Raw genomic sequence first — 19,738 nt, forward strand, 5'->3', positions numbered from 1 at the left:
TGCAAGGTGTAATGGTGTGAGTGATATGTTTTTGGAAAACTTTGGGCCCCTTGGTACCAATTGAGCATTAATTAAATCCATCTCTTTATGACCACAGCGTTCCAATCTTCTGATGGCTCCTTCCAGCAGAATAATGTTGTGTCCCAGTGTCCCAAATAATCTCAAACTGGTTTCTGAAACATGACTGTACTCAAATGTTCCCCACCGTCACCAGATCTCAATCCAATAGAGCACATTTGGGATGTGGTAAAATAGATTTATGCTTTGTGGATGAGCGGCCAATAAGTCTGCAGGAACTGTGCAGTAGATAGATATGTGCTGTGGTGTGGTATGCAGGGATGCTTTTGTATCTTTGGTGTATAGATAGCAAGAGAAACCTAGTATACCAGGCACTGCAGACATCCCCTGCATAAATCTGCCAATATTTACATCATCAGCCTCAGTGTTCCTATTAATTAACGTGCATTTTCCCTTTAAAATAAAATAAACAGAAAGCTCTGTTATATTTCCAACTATAAATATTACTATTACTATCTTTACTTTTAAAAATAAGTACTAATAGCGTTAATATATTCACAAATCATATTAAGCAATCTCCACGTGTGTCCTGAGATAACTTTTGACGCCACATGTTCTCAAACAAGAGAACAAAAATGAGGCTTTTTGCTGGAAAGAAAGCCAAAAACGCGGCATACGCCTTTAATATTACAACATATGGGTCTCGTGGTGCACTGTCGCTGATTGGCTGGCCCCCATTACGTCACGTGGCCAGTCGGTTTTACCCGGCGTCATTGCGTAGGGAGGCGTGTGTGTGACATTTGCGGTGCAAGAAGCTAGTTTGAGAACAGCTAATCGGGTAAAGATGAGGACCCAGAAAAGAAAGTAGGAAATATTTTTTCCGTTTAGCATCAGGGTCGAGCTTTGGCTTTGACTTGGTCATGGTTCCCCGATTAGAGAAGATACTTTATGTCAAATGTAGCGTTTGGTAAAACTTCCTGTGTTGGCGAGCACGTTGAGTAGTTAAGCTAATGCCTTTTTTTTCTGAACTTGTAGTAAACGTGCAGAGTTCAGGCTGAGGACGTGTTCCGGTTTGCTGTCCTGAGATGTCCGTACTAATATTTGATAACTGAAGTTTAATTTTATGCATTGCTGTATGGCTTTAAGCGCTTGAGCCGACTTGACAAACTGCGTTTTTTTGCACACAAGGTTAAAATTAGCTTTAGCCAACTAGCTCCTCACTCCCTTCTTGCTGCAGCTTGATCACTTTTCCTCCGCTGACTAGTCGGGACAGGTGTGCTGAAATTGGGCCAGGTGTGGTGTGTTGTGGGATACCCAGGGTGCACTGCTACTTAATCACGGCGTGCGCTGACAGTCCACTTCAGGGATTTTCTGCCACTTCAGTGGAGCCAGAGGTGCAATCATGCTGCTCTCTTTGGTTGTGCACACATACTCGCTGCGGTACTGGTTTCCTGCTACGATCATGCTGGGGACAGCCCCGGCTTATCTGCTGTCATGGGGGGCTTGGCGCTTGCTGTCAACTATCTTACCATCGAGTTTGTACCACAAAATAGACGACCGGTTGTACTGCATCTACCAGAGTATGGTCCTATTCTTCTTTGAAAACTACACAGGAGTTGAGGTGGGTGATCCTCCACTCTGTGTGTGGGTTATTTTACCCACTAATATCTAGTCTATGAATAGAAAAACAGACTGTCTTAAGATACAGCTGCCTCTGGATGCATATGTCTGCAGGTTTTCAACTTACAGCGGATTAAAGTCTGTGGAGAGCATTGCACTTTTTCAGGTCTCTGTATCTGTTAAAACCGTTGGGGTAAATGTATAAAATTGTAAGAGTGTGTGTACACATTCAGCCCAGTGAACAAGATGGACCAGATACATTGCAAGAAAGTCTGCATTCTTTGGCACTGCTGTTGCCACACCTAGAACAATTGGTGGTTTTCGTACGTTAACGTGTGTTTACTGAGGGCAGGTACAGTGGTGTAGCTGGCTGACCTTTGCCTTTAAAATGATTAATGTCATAAATTCATTGCAGTGTACCATCAAATGGAGCCTTCTTAAATGTGCTGTAGTGTTTGAGTAAATTCTTTTGGATTCATTGCAAAGACTCAAGTTTTAATATTTAATGCAACAATATAAATGTTAATTTTACAGTGATGTAAAATTAACATTTATATTGTTTCGCTCTGTGAAGTCAAACTAAAACTGAAAATACAGTTAAGTCTAAAACTGCCATCCACTGGGCTGGATTGGAATCTTTGCTAGGCCGATTCTGTCCCTTATGTCTTATGTTCAGCTTTTTGCTGACATGTACACGGCCTTCACCCTGCTTTCTTTTCTTTTTCTGTAGATTGTTATTTATGGAGATATACCAAAGAACAAGGAGAATGTGGTTTACCTGTCAAATCATCAATGCACAGGTACTTAATCTGAATATCAAGCTTTATAAAATGTAGTCCAATGTAAAGCACTATTCAAACATCTAACCTTTTCTTTTGTTGTAGCTGACTGGATCATTGCTGACATGCTTGCCATCAGGCAGAGCGCTCTGGGTCATGTCAGATATGTCCTTAAAGATGGACTCAAGTGGCTGCCGCTATATGGATGGTATTTCTCTGAGGTAATGTATCTGTGTGAGTATGAGGAGGTCATTTTTAAGATTAAGAAGAGACCAGCTGCTTAATCTGGGGTGCCTGTAGTTCAGGAAGTAGACAGGAAGGTTGGTGGTTCCAGTCCCTGGCAAGATACTACTAACCCCAAGTTGCTCTCCGATGCAACCATTGGAGTATGAATGTGTGTGAATGTTATATAAAAAGCATTTGAGTAGAAAAAAGTGCTTGTATGAATGGGGCAAGTTGTGTAAAGCATTTTGAGAGCTCAGAGTATAAAAGCATGGCACTGTGACTGATATTTATTGCATTATTATACAACATGAGTGCTCATGGGTTACACCAGTGCTGCAACGTTGGCATTCCATTTGAACTTAACCTGTAAAGTTTCGTCTGTTTATCTTGGATCATTAAGACGTCATGGTGTGTGCCTTTGTCTTACTTCCTGCTAAAGTAGTTAACCTGACATATTTTGCCACAGTAACAACACACACATACACAGATGGATATAAGGGCTGGTTTGGGGGAAGTAAAAAAAAAAAAAAAAAAAACGATTCTACCATGCCTGCCAGGTGTATGTCTGTATCAACATGTTTAAGTTGCGCTTCTTCTCTGTAAGAGTGGAAGGGAGTTGTCTCTGAATGCGCTGCATTGTTTGCAGCCTCAGCTCAGCTCAGAATAAAAAAAGGCTAACCCCAGTGTGGCCGGGTGATTACCACAAACACTCTTCTAACATGTGAGAATGATGTCTAAAAGAGGAAGAGTCTTTGACACAATAATTTTTTTGTTGTTTGTGTGTGGTGAATGGTTTGTAACAAAGCTTTCGTCTCAACTCCAAAGTCTCAGTTTGTTGTTGATGAAAGCACACCTAAGCCAAGAGACCATACTTAGGATTGGGGTCACACCATCTGTAATGGTCATTATCACTGATTTCAATTACAATAAATTTATATAGCGCAAAAAATATAACAGCAGTCTTATCAAGGCTCTTTATGTTGTAAGGTCAAGACTGTACAATATTAGAAGTTCCTACAATCACACAACCCATTTTAAGCAAGCACTTTGCAACAGTGGGAAGGAAAAACTCCCTTTTAACAGGAAGAAAACTACAGGAGAAACAAGCTCAGGAAGGGGCAGCCATCCAAGACCATTGGTTGGGGTGAGGGGAAAGAGACAATTGTTCTGAACCCATGAGTACTCATTAGAGTACTTGTTAAGAAGTTTTGGAGCTACATGAAAACACAAATGTCAAACCAAACCCATCTCTAAACGCAGCCTTCATTTTGCACAATTGTTCCATAGCATTTAAAAAAAAAATCTCTGCTATAAACATATATATAGTGCTTTTCTACTCAATAGAGCACTTTAAGTCTCACTCACCCAATCACTTCTATTCATACACGCACTTTTTCCATACATGCTTTTTTTTTTGTTTGTTTGTTTGTTTTGTAATACATCAACACTGTGATGTATGCATCAGGGACAACTCGGGGTTAACATCTTGCCCAAGGATACTCTGACACTGAGCAGAGCCGAGGATTGATCCACCGACCTTCTGATTAGTAGACCTGAACCACAGCTACTCTATTAATGTGCTCAAAACCACCTTTTCGATAGTTCCCACTTCAGTTCATATCTCAGGAACCACATTTTGCCCACATTTTGCTCTCAAACACACACACACACAGACTTGCATGGTCAAAACAGTACTAGCCTGCTCCTGGTGGTACAGATAACTTGACTCACTTTCATTGCGACCTTTTCTCATTCGGATGTCTTTTTCTTCTAACTAGCACGGGGGAATATATGTGAAACGAAGCTCAAAGTTCAATGAAAAGGCGATGAGGAAGAAGCTCCTTGCTCAGACTCAGCGTGGAGCACCGGTAACTACACATTTTCAAATATTTCCTAAATGTAAATCTTTTTTGTCTCTTAAGTTGAAACAGAAGAGGCTTCAAAATTTAAATTGCACGTAATTATATTCTTAACACAGGAAATGAAAAATGTTTTGTTCAAAGGTCATTTGAAGCTTATTACCATTTCAACACTTTTTTTTTTTTTACCTCCTGGAATATTTATAAAAACAAGATAGTAATTGAAATTAAAGTTATAAATATTTCACGTTTTTTTTGTTCTGTGTCAGTAAAATGTTTTATTTTCTGCCATGGGAAACAGGCAGCAGTTTTTACTCCATCAAAATGGATAACTGGACGTTTTTATGTATTGAGATTCATTTGTGTTGTGTGTTTGTTGCGTGCAAGGACTTGCTTTTAATCGCTTTTTTGGATTTGACTGTGGGGGATTAGTGTTGCCTGTGCGTATGTGTGTGTTTTAGCACAAGTCGTCATGGTTTCCAAAAGGCACACTGTGAAAACTGTGCAACACAGTTCACTGCTGATAGTTGCTGCCCATATAATCAGTTGTTAATGCAACAAGAATTTGGAAACTGAGAAAAGAAACTTACGATCATATTAATGAAGACACAAATTTTCACAAATGGTTTGGTTTGGCTGGAATCAGTAAATCCCACTTGGCTGTGGATGCCAGTTATTCACATTGGTTCAAACTGCTGCATAGTTTCATTTGGTGCAAATGTTGTCATAAAGGCATCGGCACAGGTTGGGCAAAAGTAGATGAATCAGATACAGCCGGGGCCTGGGAAGCAGGTTTTGTGTTCAGGTTAGCTGGAATCTAAACTGGTATGAATCAAGATAATGAAAACATTTTATCAGGTTTTCTTTTAAGCCTAAACAATGTTGGGTTTACAGCTTCCTTCTCAACAAATAGTACATTTGTTAGAAAACTCTCTTTGATTTCATGTGCTTTTTCTCCTCACAGATGTACCTCGTCATCTTCCCTGAAGGAACTCGGTATAATCCAGACCTCAAGAATGTTATCGCTGACAGTCAGGCTTTTGCTGCGAAAGAAGGTAGAGTCAGGATAGCAGCCACTCACTGCTGTACTTGTGCATACTGATTCAGTTCAGCCCACTCAGTCAGTAAAACAGCTGACTTAAATTTAGTTCTGTGACCTTCTTTGGCCACTAAAACATAACCTGCAAATAAAACTTTCTTGAGCGTTATCAGATTAATGTATTTTAAAGTTTAGATGTGATAACAAATGAGGAAAAACTGTATAAAACTAGAAGCAGAACCGGATTCAGTAGGATTAAGGCCTCAGAAAGCTATATAAATGCTCATGAATATAAAACATAGATTATATGGAACAGTAAACATATCAAATGAAAACCTCACTAAATAAAAAATATTGTAATACTGGTGCTGTGCTGAGAAGTATCCACGTTCCACCAGCTTTTACTATTTTGGCACCACCATGAAGTGCAATGAACTGAAACAGTTGAGGGGCTTGTGCTGCTTTCTGCTCACAAACAGCCTCGATTCTGCAGAGATTAAGACTATCTCTGGGCCTCAGCACTGAATATCACCTTCCCCCATTAATCCAAATAAATCGCTCTGGAGAGCTGACATGTGCACATGACATTATCTGTTATTAGTGTGGCATTAGTGAGCAGAGGACGGTGGCACACCAACCTAGGATCCACCACGCTTTGCTGTGAATATCTCAAACAGCCACATTCACATTTGTTTTTCTTCATTTTGTGGGGGATTCTAGCCGTCACCTGTTTTACAGTAGAGCAGTAGAGCTGGCAGGAAATGAGGAGAGATGTGGAGATGGCGCACAACAAAGGTTCCCATCCACACTCGTGTATGGGAAGGCATCTACGTGGCTCATAAATCACCAAGACACCAGGACTGTAATATGTAAAACACTGGTTTGCATAGGCTGATAAGAAACAAATTTATGACGGTTTCTACATATTTTTCACAGGGCTCGCTGTCCTGAAGCACACTCTAACACCCAGAATGAAAGCAGCTCACGTAGCCATCGATACTATGAAGGGCCACCTGGATGCTGTGTATGACGTCACAGTGGCCTACGAGGGAACGCTGGACAGCTCCGGGCAGAGGAGATCTGCACCAGCGATGCCAGGTATGCAGGCATGTTGTTTTAGACGCGGTTCAGGGGGGGTTCTGTTGTTGGTGTTACAGCTGATTACGCGCACTTTTATTTCTGTAGACGGCAGTTGTTGTTGCACGAGATATGCTTTGGTTTGCCCGTAACAGCGACCTCAGTTTGCTTTCTTCTTAATCAGTGCATCCTTAAACACACACGCACACGTAGTATTATTAGTCCTTCAACATTGTAAACGACGCCACCGGTAATTAATCACACAGCAAACATCACCTATTAACAGTCACACCTTCCTGTAAACAACATGACTCGGTGTTTTGGAGCCTTTGATTATTCCGTGTTCCCAGTTGTTCAACAAGCGCTCTTTGAATGAGTTAAAAAAAACAAAAAAAAAAAACATCCCGTTTCAGGAATAAACATCTGTGTGTTTCTAGAAAACAGAACAGAGAATAGAAAAGCATTCCTGTCCTCACGCACTTCCTGGCCTCATGCGGTGAAGGTGACGGTGGTGATTTCACAAGGAGCTGGAAGTGACTCGAGGCTGCCAAAGCAAATGTTTTTTTATCAGGGTGACTAAATTAGCATTCAACATATTTCTGTAGTCCTTTTAATAGCTGCAAATTGAGAGGATAAATTAGTAATTTACTGCATAATATAAATTATAATATTTTCTGCTCCAATTCCTGTTTTACTTAAAAAATAAAGCAACAAAGAAAACAAATTCGCAATATTAAATGTAACACATTATTCTGCCGTTCTTCTCTATCGGGTAATGTTTTTAAACAAAAACAACTATCGATTAATTGTGTACATTCACTTTATCTTAAAAAATGAATCATGGTGTTTCTGTGGCTGGTTGTGGTTTATCTTTAAGCTGTATTTGAGTGTGTCACGTTTGGTGTCTGCTGAAAACTAATTTACTTGGTTTGCAGAATTACTATTCAAATCAGAATGGCTTGTTGATTTGATTGCAGTCATTTCAGTGCCTCCATGGGAGGCCTCTTGTTTTGATAGTTGTAAATGAGGGGTGGTTCTTGCATCGCTACAACAACATTAGCATGTGGTCCACGACTTTTTCTTCGTAGTCACAAAAACATGGTAAAAAAAAAAAAAATCGTAGCAGCCAAAATGTACCTGATTTAAAAATAACTTTATAAACTTATTGGTTACTTCAATTTGTTCAGTGACTGTGAAAGGGGGGGGCTGGATAATGCTATTGCAAATAACAAAGTTTTATGTCCCCTTTTTTATTGAGTGTATTAAAAACAACAACAAAAATCTTTAAACTGATTAAATTATAACTTAAGAACAAATGCTTGATTGTTACCAGCGATTACAAATTATGTTATCTTCTGGAGTACTACTTGCATACGATTACACATATTTGTAATTTTGCTTTTGTACTTCACCGCAGCTTTTAAATCAGTTGATGTGATTGAAGTGCATATGTTCAGCTCTAGATGAAAGGGAATAAGAGAGAAAAATAATAAAATCCATGAAGTGTTTCTGAATTACAGCAATTTTTATACAAAGTTCCCAATTTTTCATTCTCAAAATTAGTTTGACAATTGACTGACAAGCAGTTTCATGGCCAGATGAAGCCCCGTCCCTTTTTTATGATAAATGAAGGAGACATGATATCTGAAGATGAGTCGGTATGTTGACTTAGTATTTTACAGCTTCTCACTGTGATTGTAAATAAGGGGCCAAAGAGATATTAGTGCACGTGAGCGAGGCTGTTGTTAGGCTGTCAGGTTATCAGAGAGACGGCAGAAGTCTTAAGTGTCCAAATCAACAATCCGCCAGCTGCCTTTGCTAAAAAGAAGACCGGCCAACAAAAGGCCTAAAAGACCACAGAAGACGGCTAAAGTGCACAATGACGTTGAGAAAGACAACTTCACAACATGTAACCACACACAAAGTATACTCTCAAGGAGGCAGGAGTGTTATTGTCAAACACCTTCTTGAATGCAAGTGCAGAGGGGAGCGAACTCAGGAATGTGAAGGACAGATTACACTTTGCCAGAAAGCCTCTAAAAGCGTCTGTTCTGCAATAATATTGGACCAAAGAAATAAACATGAACTTGTATCAATGAGAAAAGTATGGAGAAGGAAAGGTACAGCTCAGACCACCTGTCAAACATGGTGGCAGCAATGTTGTGACATGGGCATCTGTGGTCCACATGCTACAATCAGTCCTTTATAATTAGAAATGAGATTAGTTTGTTCAAATACTTTTGAATAAAAACGGCTCATGCAAAATATTTGTTAAAGCCGTCAAATTCCTGCTAAAAGGCTGCATGTTAATTACACGTTATTTGTTTGAGATCCACTGTGGCGGCGTGATCGGAGGCAAAATTGTAAAGACCATCCTTGTTTTAAATGTTATGGTCAAACTTGTAACTGCACCGCTCATGTTAGCAATCGGTTTGTTCTTTCAACTCGCGAGATCAAAGATTCCCTCTCTGTTTTTATTTGTTAAAGATATTTGGATCATAGCGAGTTGTTTGTCACTTCACAGCAGAGTTGTTTTCCCTTCCAGGTGATTGTTTTTTAAAGGTTGTTTTGCAGCATTGTTCTGCTCAAACACACATGACATGCAGTCATTGAGATTGAGCTTTGATTTATGAAACGCTTTAAGAGTCTTTTAGCTTCTCGGTGCCAAACACGAGTGTCTGCAGCCAAGAAACCCAAAAACAGGATTTAACCCCCCGCAAGCATGAGGAGGAAATGCACCAACACTGCTTTGCACCTTAAGAATGACTCCGGCGTTTTTATTGTGCGTTACAGTAAAAATATTTTCATCCGTCACAGAGTTGTCGGCGCTCGTTAAACTGGCACACATTGTGTGCGAAGGTCAATTTAAATCCGGGCAGCCGCTGATGGAGGTGCTCTCTCCAGCAGTCTTTCGCTGCCGACTTCGATCAAGTTTCCTCTTTTGGCCTCAGTGCCACATTTCCTGATGATATTGCATGTTGTGGAAACAGGAACTTGAAGGTCTCCGGGGATAGACGAGCAGCCTTGAGCGTTCACACTTGGTTACGCTTTTATATATGACCTCCTCAGATGTGTGACTTTCTGTTTCTTTGCTTAAGTGCAGACTGACAGTTTAATTTTAACACACTGTATGAAGAAAAGTTGAAACTGAAACATTAAATTATCATATTTGGAAAGATGTTTTGTCTTTTGTGTCTTGTGATTTGACACCAGTGACTGTTTTGGAATTACCTTCACCTAAGTGATTTCATGATATCAAGCTTCCTTCCTTTACTGGTCTTTACTGGGCAATTGCATCACAGCAGCTCCAGTCCATCACTGTCACCTCGTGTTGGTTTTTAAGCGTTTACTGTACGTGACGTTGCACTGACAGGATTTTCCTGTTTTTGATTGGTCTTTTTATGGATTAATTTTTTTTTCTCTTTGACAGAATTCCTCTGCAAAGAATGCCGCCGCATCCACATACACTTTGACCGTGTGGACATAAAAGAAATTCCCTCAGAGCCGGCGTTTTTCCGCAGATGGCTGCACGATCGCTTCGAAATCAAGGACCGGTGAGTGTGTGCGTGCCTGTGTGTGAGAGCATGTACACGCACGTGTGTGTGGAGTAATTAATCATGTTGAAATTGCATGTCATCTAGTCAATATGTGAGCTGTGAGGTGTTTTTGCAGAATGACTTCTTTTGTGCGCCACCGAGAGTGCTACAGAGAGATAAACCTTAAATTCTGTGTGTTTCTGTGTTTAGAATAAATTAACAGTATTAAGTTAATATTCAACCAGTAAAATATAGCAAAGGGTTTTGTTTCACAGGTTTCCAGCCAGAAAACAAAATTGTTTACTCTATATGTCTTTTTTTTATGCTATGCTAACTAATTAATTACTAATAAAACAATACCAGGCAGTCATTATGAAGTTAATAATTAATAAATCATTTATTTTAATAGGCTTTCTCATTTGGATAAAGATCGTTTGTTAATCAAGACCTGTGAACAAAAGACATTAATGACAAATGACCTGTAACAAAAAACAATTACACATGTTAGCAAACTGAGAAAAGCGTGTCTAAGGGTTGTGACGGTGAAAGAACACAACGTGGCTTTGACTTTATGTATTTGTGGACAACAAACTGTATATAAGTATTTTTTTCACTTAATGTGACAACAGTTGCTTCATGGCACACAGTTTAATAAGTTAAAAAAAAAAAAAAAAAAAAAAAAGGCTGTTCCAGGCACACGTACAAATGGGTCAAATGTGGTCGCCGATTTACTCGTTAATTAAATTGTCTTCACACTGACAGCTCGTTGCAGATAGCTTATTCATTTTTAGTGAGAAACATAGAAAAGTAAGGTTTCCTTTTGTGGCTTCTCTAGTGTGATTATGTGACATTATCTCTGAAGACTGAAGAAACCATTTGAATAATGGTTTTGTGACATTTCCATGTGGGCACGGACAGAGAGGGTCCAGATCAGTGGTGTCAAATTCAATTTACGTCATGGTCAAAGTACACTTAAGTTTAAGTGGTCCAGATCAGCTAATTTGTTGCTTCATAACCTGTAAAAAAGAAAAAAAATGTCCCCTTTTTTTCTGCTTCAAAAAAAAAGAGTTGACCTACGCATTTTAATCCATGAGGTGTTTTAAGAAAGAGTCTTTTTTTTCTACATGATGAAGAAATTCTGCTTTAGTAAGTCAAAGGTGTAAAACTGCATATAAAAGTACTGGTAGCTCATTACCTGGACTGTAAATTCACAGAAAATATTTTATTTTCTGTGAACCCACTGTAATAAACTTTAATGTTATTTACTGTTATACTAACGACAAGAAAACACCTCAGTTTTTATTTGTTTTGGTATTCCTTTGTTGTAGTATAACAGACCACGTGTGATTTCTCAGTCAGTAAGAAAGACGTGAAAGTGACAAAAATGGTCTCAAATGTTTTTCCCTCCTCATCCTGATTTCATGAGACTACTCTGTCTTTTCAAAGGCTGCTGACCGATTTCTACGAGTCGCAGGATTCAGACAAATTATGCAAGTTCCCCGGTGAGGGCAAACCTTCTCCGCTGAATCTCTCGAAAACCCTGCCCTCCGTGGTCATCCTTGGGGGACTGACACTGCCAATGCTGCTGACAGAAAACGGCAGGAAGCTGTACGTGAGAACCTGGGTGTGCGGGACGCTGCTGGGCTGGCTGTGGGTGAACGCTTTTCCCTAACAAATCGGGGCCAGTCTGCCACGATGAGACGCACAAAAGACTCGAGACGGTGCCATTTTTCCTGTATCGCGACACAATGTATGCTCCAGATGCAGAGCAGTATGTGATAAGAGGCTCAGAGATATTTTTGTTTGTTTTCCAGTTTGACTGTTTGACCGGAGACACTGAGAAATGTTAGCCTTTTGTGCTACTTGCTCCCTCCCCAACCTGAAATGACAAAACCTTTTGTTAAAGTATTATATTCCTCAAAAGTTATTGAAATAGCTTCATACCTCTATTAAAATAACCCCTCCTTCCTTTCATCGGATTTAGCCAAATTAGTATCCTTGCATGCTGTTTTCTTCTTCTTTGGTCTTTGGCCAGTTTAGAGTTCTAATTATTTCTGAGAGCAAAGTGTGCCAAGCACTCTAAAACACATGCAACGATCACAGTTGGCTGCTGTACTAAGGAGCACAGCCTGCTGCTGATTGATCATTTAAGTGCACTGATTTATTGGTTTTGGTTGTAATGTCTGTCTTGTTTCATGCCAAGTCTCATATCAGGAAGAAATGCACTTTTTCCCCTCGTGTAAGGTGATGCTTGTGTTTGTTTGGTTTTTTTTGGTTTTTACATTGGTCGAACAACTTGCAGTCCTCTACACGGGCCCATACGGGTGACACCAGCTACATTGTTTATCTTAAATATTCATCTTTTGTTTCCTGACTGAATGTAGCCGTAAGAACAAGTATATATGTGCATCTGTGAAAGACTACCCCTCCCCCTTTTTTCTCTTTTCAGCTCAGCCTTTTTTGTCAAGAAACACCGCTTGAGCTCGCAGTGGAGGACTGTCAGTGAACTTGTTCCACCAATGTAAATCATTACTTTCACCTTTAAAATCGTCAGTCATTGCCAAAACCTGTTGCATTTTGTTTTTCCACATCGTCCCACTGAGAGCGTCTCTGCGTGTTTTAAGTTGAGCAATACGTTGTCGATGACGGCAAAGAGACTTTACGTGTGTTTGTTCCTCTGAGTTATAAAAAAACAAACTGATTTGATGTCTTTCATAATTGTTTATTCATAACTTTTCTATATGCATTTGTTATTACCGTGTCAAGGTTCACGTCTGTCTACCTAACAAAAAGCTGACAAAGCCATCTTAACAGTATATCGCAGGTTTCCTGTGCACTCAAAGCCATTTGTATTTTAAACATCATTGTATCGTGAAATGCACTGTGTGTCCGTTGTCGTTGTTTACCATGAAAGCATTGCATTTTCCACACGTCACTTTACGTATTTACGACCTCCTGTAGCCTGATGTGTGTTTTGTTTCCTCGTGTGGATGGTATAGTAATTTACATCTTGCTCTAATACCTCACTTGAATAATCCTTCCTTGTTTTTAAATGACCTTTGTCAGCCATTTTCTAGTCATTTTTATCCAGACGAGCTCTGACTATAACTCATCAGGAAACTCTGTGTAGACAGTGTATTAAATGCCAACTGTTTTTGGAAATGCGTGCCTTCTCTTTGGAGGAGTCGGTCCTCGGCCGTCTCACAGAGCGCCACGGTGGCTCTTTTTTTTTCCGCCAGGTGACTGCACAGACGCTCTCTGCTGGAGCTGCTGCTCACTGCAGCATGCGGCCACACTGTCTACAGTTCATAGTGGCTTATTTTGCTCTAAGAATGCATTGATTTACACTTGAGGACTATTATTAAATGGTGAAACCTTTAATGCGTGCAAGTTATGGAAATTGGGTGAGAATGAAATAAAGTGGTTTTCCTGGGCAAGTTGTCTCTTCTCTGTTGCTCTTACTGCTTTGATTATAAGTTTTATATCAGATATACATAGAAGATGCATACTGTTCTGCCTCTGTATTATGTATATACATTATGCTCTATTACTTCTCATGGTCAGCAACAATACTCAGGTAGGCTGTGGTGTTTAAACTGCCTTTCAAAGTTGTGTAGACAGCCTCTTCCTTCACAGCCCTCCATACAAATGATTCTTCCCAACTGCATGAGTGACTGAAGTTAAGTTTGGCACTAAGCTTGGAGATAAAAAGCCTGGGAATGAATTAATATCAATAACGCTCACAAACGGCGGGCGTTTCTGAAATTGGTGAGATAGGCACCAGCTCAACAATAAGATGCAGTCGGTCTGCTGTGTGGTTTAAACTGTTGTTTATTCAGAGTAACGACATCATGCAGAAACAGAGCTGATGATGTTTAGTTTTTAATGATCGGTGATTGATGGTTAACAGAGGGCTGAGATAAAGGAGGTGGGCAGAGAAAAGGAACAATGGAGATGATGAGTGAGGCGGGGAGGGGAGGGGGTCCTGGCTCTAATTTTTTTTGCAAATCATTTGGTCAACCTAAACTAAGGCAATGCCTGGTTTTACATACTGTCTTTTAAGGGGCTGCGCTGAGCCTCAAAACATGTCCAAAGTTTTCTGCAACAGTTCTTTCTAAATTCTGTTTTTTATTTCTCTGAAAATATTCCGATTTCCCATGATCCCTTCTGCCTTGTTATTGTCTCTCCCGTGTTGCCCCATTTAAATCCTGCAAACACCCCTATAGAGGGGGGAGGCAGAAAGGCGGGTCTTTACCTTCACCGTCACCTGGCACAGTCACGCCTCAGATCCAGTTCCTGAAGCCAGCTCCTTCTCCTCCTCTCTGGCTTCTGACCCATTTGTCGTCTCCTTTTCCTCTCTGTTCCTGTTGGTCCTTATTTTCTGTTGTCACCTTTTCTTATTTTAACTCTTTCTTTTTTGTTTGTTTTTTTACTCTTTTTTTTTTCCCCTGTCTGCTCAGCCTTTTCCCTCCCTTTGACTTTCCTTTTCCCCCTTTTCTTTCTTTCTTTGCTTTGTTTTCTTTGTTCTGCTGCTCTGCCTGCATACCCTGTGCTTGAAAAAAATAGTCACTCCTTTTTCTTTTAACACTACTTTTAATACTGCTGATTCTTCTTTTCATCCAACCTTTTCTCATCCTTTCATCAAGTTTTTGTTAAATTTTATCTCCTGCATTTCTTTAATCCCCAGTACCTTTTCTAAATTCTTCTCACCCTTCAGTTTTGTCTTCTCGTCCTCCTTTTTCATTTCTTTATTCTTGTCTAGCTTCACTTCACCCCAAGTTTCTTTCCACCAGTCCTCCAGTTCTTCTTCATGAGTCCTCTCCTTCAGTCACAAGTTTTCTGATGTGCCTGTTTGGTTCTGATGCATCATCTGGGACATGCTGCTGAAGACCCAAGAGAGGAGACTCTTCACATCACCATCTGTGACATGGGTAAGTTCTTTGGGCCACGGCGCTGGGAAACTATGATACTACGGAGAAGTAAAGTTGCTTTACAGTAGGAGTGTGTAGTTTACTGTAGATGCTATTTTATGTGTACAACACCCAACACACCAAAGTAATCAATCATCTTAGATAAAACCCTGAAAAGCGAAAACTTCCACACAGCTAACAGCTGATGACAATCTGTTGGCTTTTTATAGGATATTATCTCCTCGGTGATCTCATTATTCACGTGTGTTATATTGTTACTGAAAACATCCAGAAGGATGTAATTTAGTGTGAAATTGAAGTGAGTTAGTGAAATAAGTCATGTTTTGTTTAAGCACTTGCTTCTTAGTAGTTTTAGCAGATAGCCTGACATGAATCCAGCTCTTGCTTTTCACTATTGGCTCCCTGTATGCTTCCTGAGCGCGTCAGGGTCTGGCTGCATGCTGCATGTCAGAGCTGTTGACTCCTCGTGGGCCATTTTGCAAATGTAGATACTCAGCTGGGGCCTTCCAGCTGTTTCACAGTCACACTCTAAAGGTGATCACTGCGTCATTAGAGCCCCTCGACTCTAAAATGACATACCTGAGGAGATTTTATTAGTGTCGTTGTTTGTGATGTCATCTTTTTTCGTCTTTTTTGTTTCTGTTTATTTGTTCTGCACTCTTGCTTTTGTGATTTTATTGGTGTTATTTATTTGTCATAACATTGAATCTTTATTTCTGTTTCATTACATTAACTGTATCTGTTTTCTTTGGGCTGATCTTTGAATTTACCTTCTGAAAACTCTGCTTTTTGTACTTTTGTTAAGTCTGTTTTTAAATGTTGTGTGTACAAATAAAGTATATTAATATTATCAACATTTGTACTTAAGAAGAAGTTTGATTTTACTTTAAAATGCCGTAAAAGCTTTGACTGTATCCTTGCTCACCTCATGCTCTTCCTACCCACCCTTGCAACATATTTACATACACTGCAGATCTAATCTAATTGCACTGAAAGAAAAACTTTTGAATTTTCTCTTGTTTTTTTGTTTTTATTAGAAAAGTTGCATTCAGTAAATTTCATATTAAATCAGTATAAATACAACCCCAGTTCCAAAAAGGTCATTTTTGATTTGATGTCAGCCACACGTCTCAAAGAATTTTGCATGGGGGAACAAAAAGTTGGAAAAGTGATACTACAAAGAAACAATTATGTTAATTGGCAACAGATCATAAGCAGGAAGGGTATAAAAAGGGCCCCTTATAGATATAGAGTTTCACCATTCAGCAAGAAAAACAAAAAAAACTTTGAATATCTATTTTTTAACATAAATTGGGAAGACCTAGTTCAAATATCTCATCATCTACATTACATAATATCATATAAAGATTTAGAGAATCTAGAGAAATCTCCACACAGGGGACAAGGTATAAGGCCCTCTGGTGGCACTGTACAAAAACCTGGAACGAATCTGTCATAGAAATCACTGCATGGGCTCAGGAGCACTGTCAGAAACCATTAACAATGAACACAACTCTGTGCCAAAGCTCATTCAAAATGAACCCGTTCAAAGTGGAAATATGATGAAACAAAATGTGAAACCATTTTTGGAGAAAATGAACGCTGCATCTTCTGGGCTAAAGTGGAGAGAGACCATCTTTTGCTTTTTGATGTGCATGGAGTTCTGACAGATCTGGGGAAAACAGCATGGAATAATTTGCAGAAAGACCTAAAATTAAGCACACCTGACTCTGTAGCTCAATGCAGTGAAGGAGACACATGTGGGGCTCTTCTTTGGGAGATATATTTTATATCATATTGCAGATCTTGCATTTTATGTTTCTTTTTTGTGTTTAAATGTTAGATAAAAAGACTGAAGTGTAGAAAAAAAATCTTTTGTATGAATGTGTGTGAATGGGTGAATGAGGCATGTTGTATAAAGCGCATTGAGTGCTCAAGTAGAGGGAAAAACAAGCACTATATGAGCACCAATCCATTTACCATTTGTGTCTCCAGTTTTAAGAAATACAGACATGAAGCACTGCTTTTAGAGGTGAATAAGGACAGTGTGAAAAGCCATACTAGTTCAGAGAAGTCACTTGTCACTAGAAACTCAGAAATGGGTCAGAGATGGGGATAGTTGTCAAAATATTAGCTCGAGGTTACCGCTAGGGGTCGCTTCTGGTTTTTGTTTGGAAGTGCTCAACACAGCAGCCATATTGGTCCGGGAGAGCCGCGCCTCCTGAAGTCAGGATTTTCAACTTTCCAGCGGTGTGATTTGCTCTGCCTGTAGGTTGAACCTGTATGGACAGCTGGACATAAGTAAGATGTCCAGGATAATGAAGGTAATACGGTATTTATTTTAAATGATAGGGTTGAGTGCGCTTATATATTGTTAATGTTTATGTAAAACTTTAATTTGACACTAAATCTGCAAAGATGAACAGGAAAGGTTAGTCTTTACCAAAGAATCCAAAAATAAGCAAATGAATAAAATGGAAAACAAACAAACATATTTATAGTGATGTTTTTGTACTTTCAAAGTCTTATTAGTAACAAACAGACAGGAGCAGTTGAGGGAAGGGTTTTTTTTTTTATTATCCTGGAGTGACCAGAATGGGCAGGATTAGATTTACAGAGGAGGGATGGTAGATATACCGGAGAAAGGATGGTGGAAGGATGGAGCTGTGCCAGGCAGGAGGAAAAGAAGAGGACCACAGAGAGGGTTCATGGAGAGAAGAGGCTTAGTGTGACAGGGGAGGATGCTAGGGTTGGAGGGAGATCATCCGCTTCTACTTTCCGTCCACGAGTTTTCTACCTGAGCAACAACATTTTTAACAAATCATTTTTTTTCTTTCACCAATAAAAATTACCTGGACCTAAAACTTAACCGAAATTAGAATTTGGCTTCGTATTGGTACAGAAAACAGCTTAGGTCACGTGTGAAACGTTATTAATAAATAACGTTAAAATAAATAAATAAATAAACACAGCAACATTCGGGAGCTGTGCATAGAAATACGATATATAACTGTGGCCACAACCCCTGAGAAAGATGGCGGCGGGAGAGACGCGCTTCACGATCCCTGATGACGCGGGATTTACGCATTTCTACGTATCTCCACGGCCAGTCAACGAGGAAGCGCAGTTTCGGACCAAAGGTTGTGGCTGCTTCTGCTACTCACTTGTCTGGACTCCAGGTGTGTAATATATACCAACACGATTCGTACAACCGTACAAATAACATAAGCTTCACCAATACGTAGTCGTTTTAACAACAGTTTAAAGAAAGTAGCCAGCATATGCGTTCATTTGCACGTCTGTAGCTTTGTGCTGCGATTGTTTCTGTAGTTGAATCATCCCAGAGGCTCACAGCCACATCTGGAGATCTTATTGTGGGTAGATATGATTAGATTACACATATGTTGAAACCCAAGAATTATGAAGAATAGTTTGGGAGCAGTGCAGTGTGTATCAGTGTGTATCTGCATTGGTGAGCAGTTCAAAAATTATCCGACACCAAGTGGATGCAGTAGATAGCAATACCGATTTTTTTTAACTTATAAATTTCACTTATGTGATAACTTATCAGGTGAATTATCATCAATTTACAAATCAAAAAGACAAAATAATAATAATAACACGCATCAGTGGCTATACACTGAACTTAGAGGATAGAAACAAAGTATCAATTCTGTCATGTTAGTATCTATCCAGTATCGCTACTGTCGATAATTAGAGGCGCACCTCTATTGGGGAGCACCTTCTTGGTAAAGATTAAAGCTGAATAAGTGTCCTGAGTTGTGCCTATTAACCACCTGACACCCTGCACTGCTTTTTTGTTTTCAGCTTTACGATGGCGTTGGACTGGATTGGCTTCAGCTATGCTGCAGCCGTCGCTTTTGGAGGATTTATGGGATATAAGAGAAAAGGTTGATGAGCATAATTTCCTTCGGGATTAATAAAGTATTTCTGATCCAGATCACAGCTGTGCATAAAGCTCAACTAAATATTAAAGTGCTGAAAATGAAATCAACGCTGATTGATTTTTGCGTTTCCCTGCAGGCAGCGTGATGTCCCTTATGGCTGGTTTAGTTTTTGGCGGATTATCTGCTTTCGGTGCCTACAACATAACGAATGACCCAAAGGACATCAAGGTGTCACTGCGTGAGTATGGCTTTCTATATGCAGCCTGTGCGGCGGCTACAATCAAGAGTGTAGAGGTTCAGTGTCCAGCTAGTGTCATAACAGGGTGTTTTCTTTCTTTCAGTGTCCTCGGGAGTCCTCGCAGTCATCATGGGGATGAGATACAAGAACTCTGGGAAATTAATGCCAGCTGGAATAATGACAGGGCTAAGGTCAGGGTCAGATGTGCTAACAGACAGTACGAATTGTTGTGAAAATCAAGGATTGGGACATTTATTTGTTAAACTTGCTGATGCAGTTGCTTTGTCTGTCTTACAGCTTGTTGATGGTGTTTCGCCTCTTACTTCTGATCGTCTGACCGGGAGAACACCAACCTTTACCCTGGAAACAGGAAACATTCCCACTAAGCCGACTAAATCAAATTTTACTGCATTACTTTTTTTTTTTTTTTTTAAATACATGCATATAAGCAAGTGTATGAATGGGAACTTCCATGACTTCTTAACCCACAGTGCAGGAGACGGCTGTG

General features: G+C 39.8%; 2 protein-coding genes across 2 annotated transcripts; both read left to right on the plus strand.

The window, feature by feature from the left end:
* The first annotated feature begins 1,420 nt into the window (after nt 1–1,420).
* On the plus strand, nt 1,421–13,587 carry agpat5 (1-acylglycerol-3-phosphate O-acyltransferase 5 (lysophosphatidic acid acyltransferase, epsilon)). The gene is made up of 8 exons (XM_003441119.5): nt 1,421–1,639; nt 2,369–2,438; nt 2,523–2,638; nt 4,421–4,510; nt 5,466–5,556; nt 6,477–6,638; nt 10,048–10,171; nt 11,600–13,587. Exons 1-8 carry the CDS (start codon nt 1,421–1,423, stop codon nt 11,823–11,825), a joined length of 1,098 nt encoding a protein of 365 aa, XP_003441167.1. The 3' UTR covers nt 11,826–13,587.
* Nucleotides 13,588–18,107: 4,520 nt separating this feature from the next.
* On the plus strand, nt 18,108–19,718 carry tmem14a (transmembrane protein 14A). Its single transcript, XM_003440989.5, has 5 exons — nt 18,108–18,263; nt 18,913–18,995; nt 19,129–19,230; nt 19,334–19,421; nt 19,528–19,718. The coding sequence occupies exons 2-5, from the start codon at nt 18,920–18,922 to the stop codon at nt 19,565–19,567; spliced, it is 306 nt and encodes a 101-aa protein (XP_003441037.1). The 5' UTR covers nt 18,108–18,263; nt 18,913–18,919; the 3' UTR covers nt 19,568–19,718.
* Nucleotides 19,719–19,738: the final 20 nt, after the last annotated feature.

This window comes from Oreochromis niloticus, linkage group LG13 (assembly GCF_001858045.2).
Source record: "Oreochromis niloticus isolate F11D_XX linkage group LG13, O_niloticus_UMD_NMBU, whole genome shotgun sequence".
NCBI lineage: Eukaryota > Metazoa > Chordata > Actinopteri > Cichliformes > Cichlidae > Oreochromis > Oreochromis niloticus.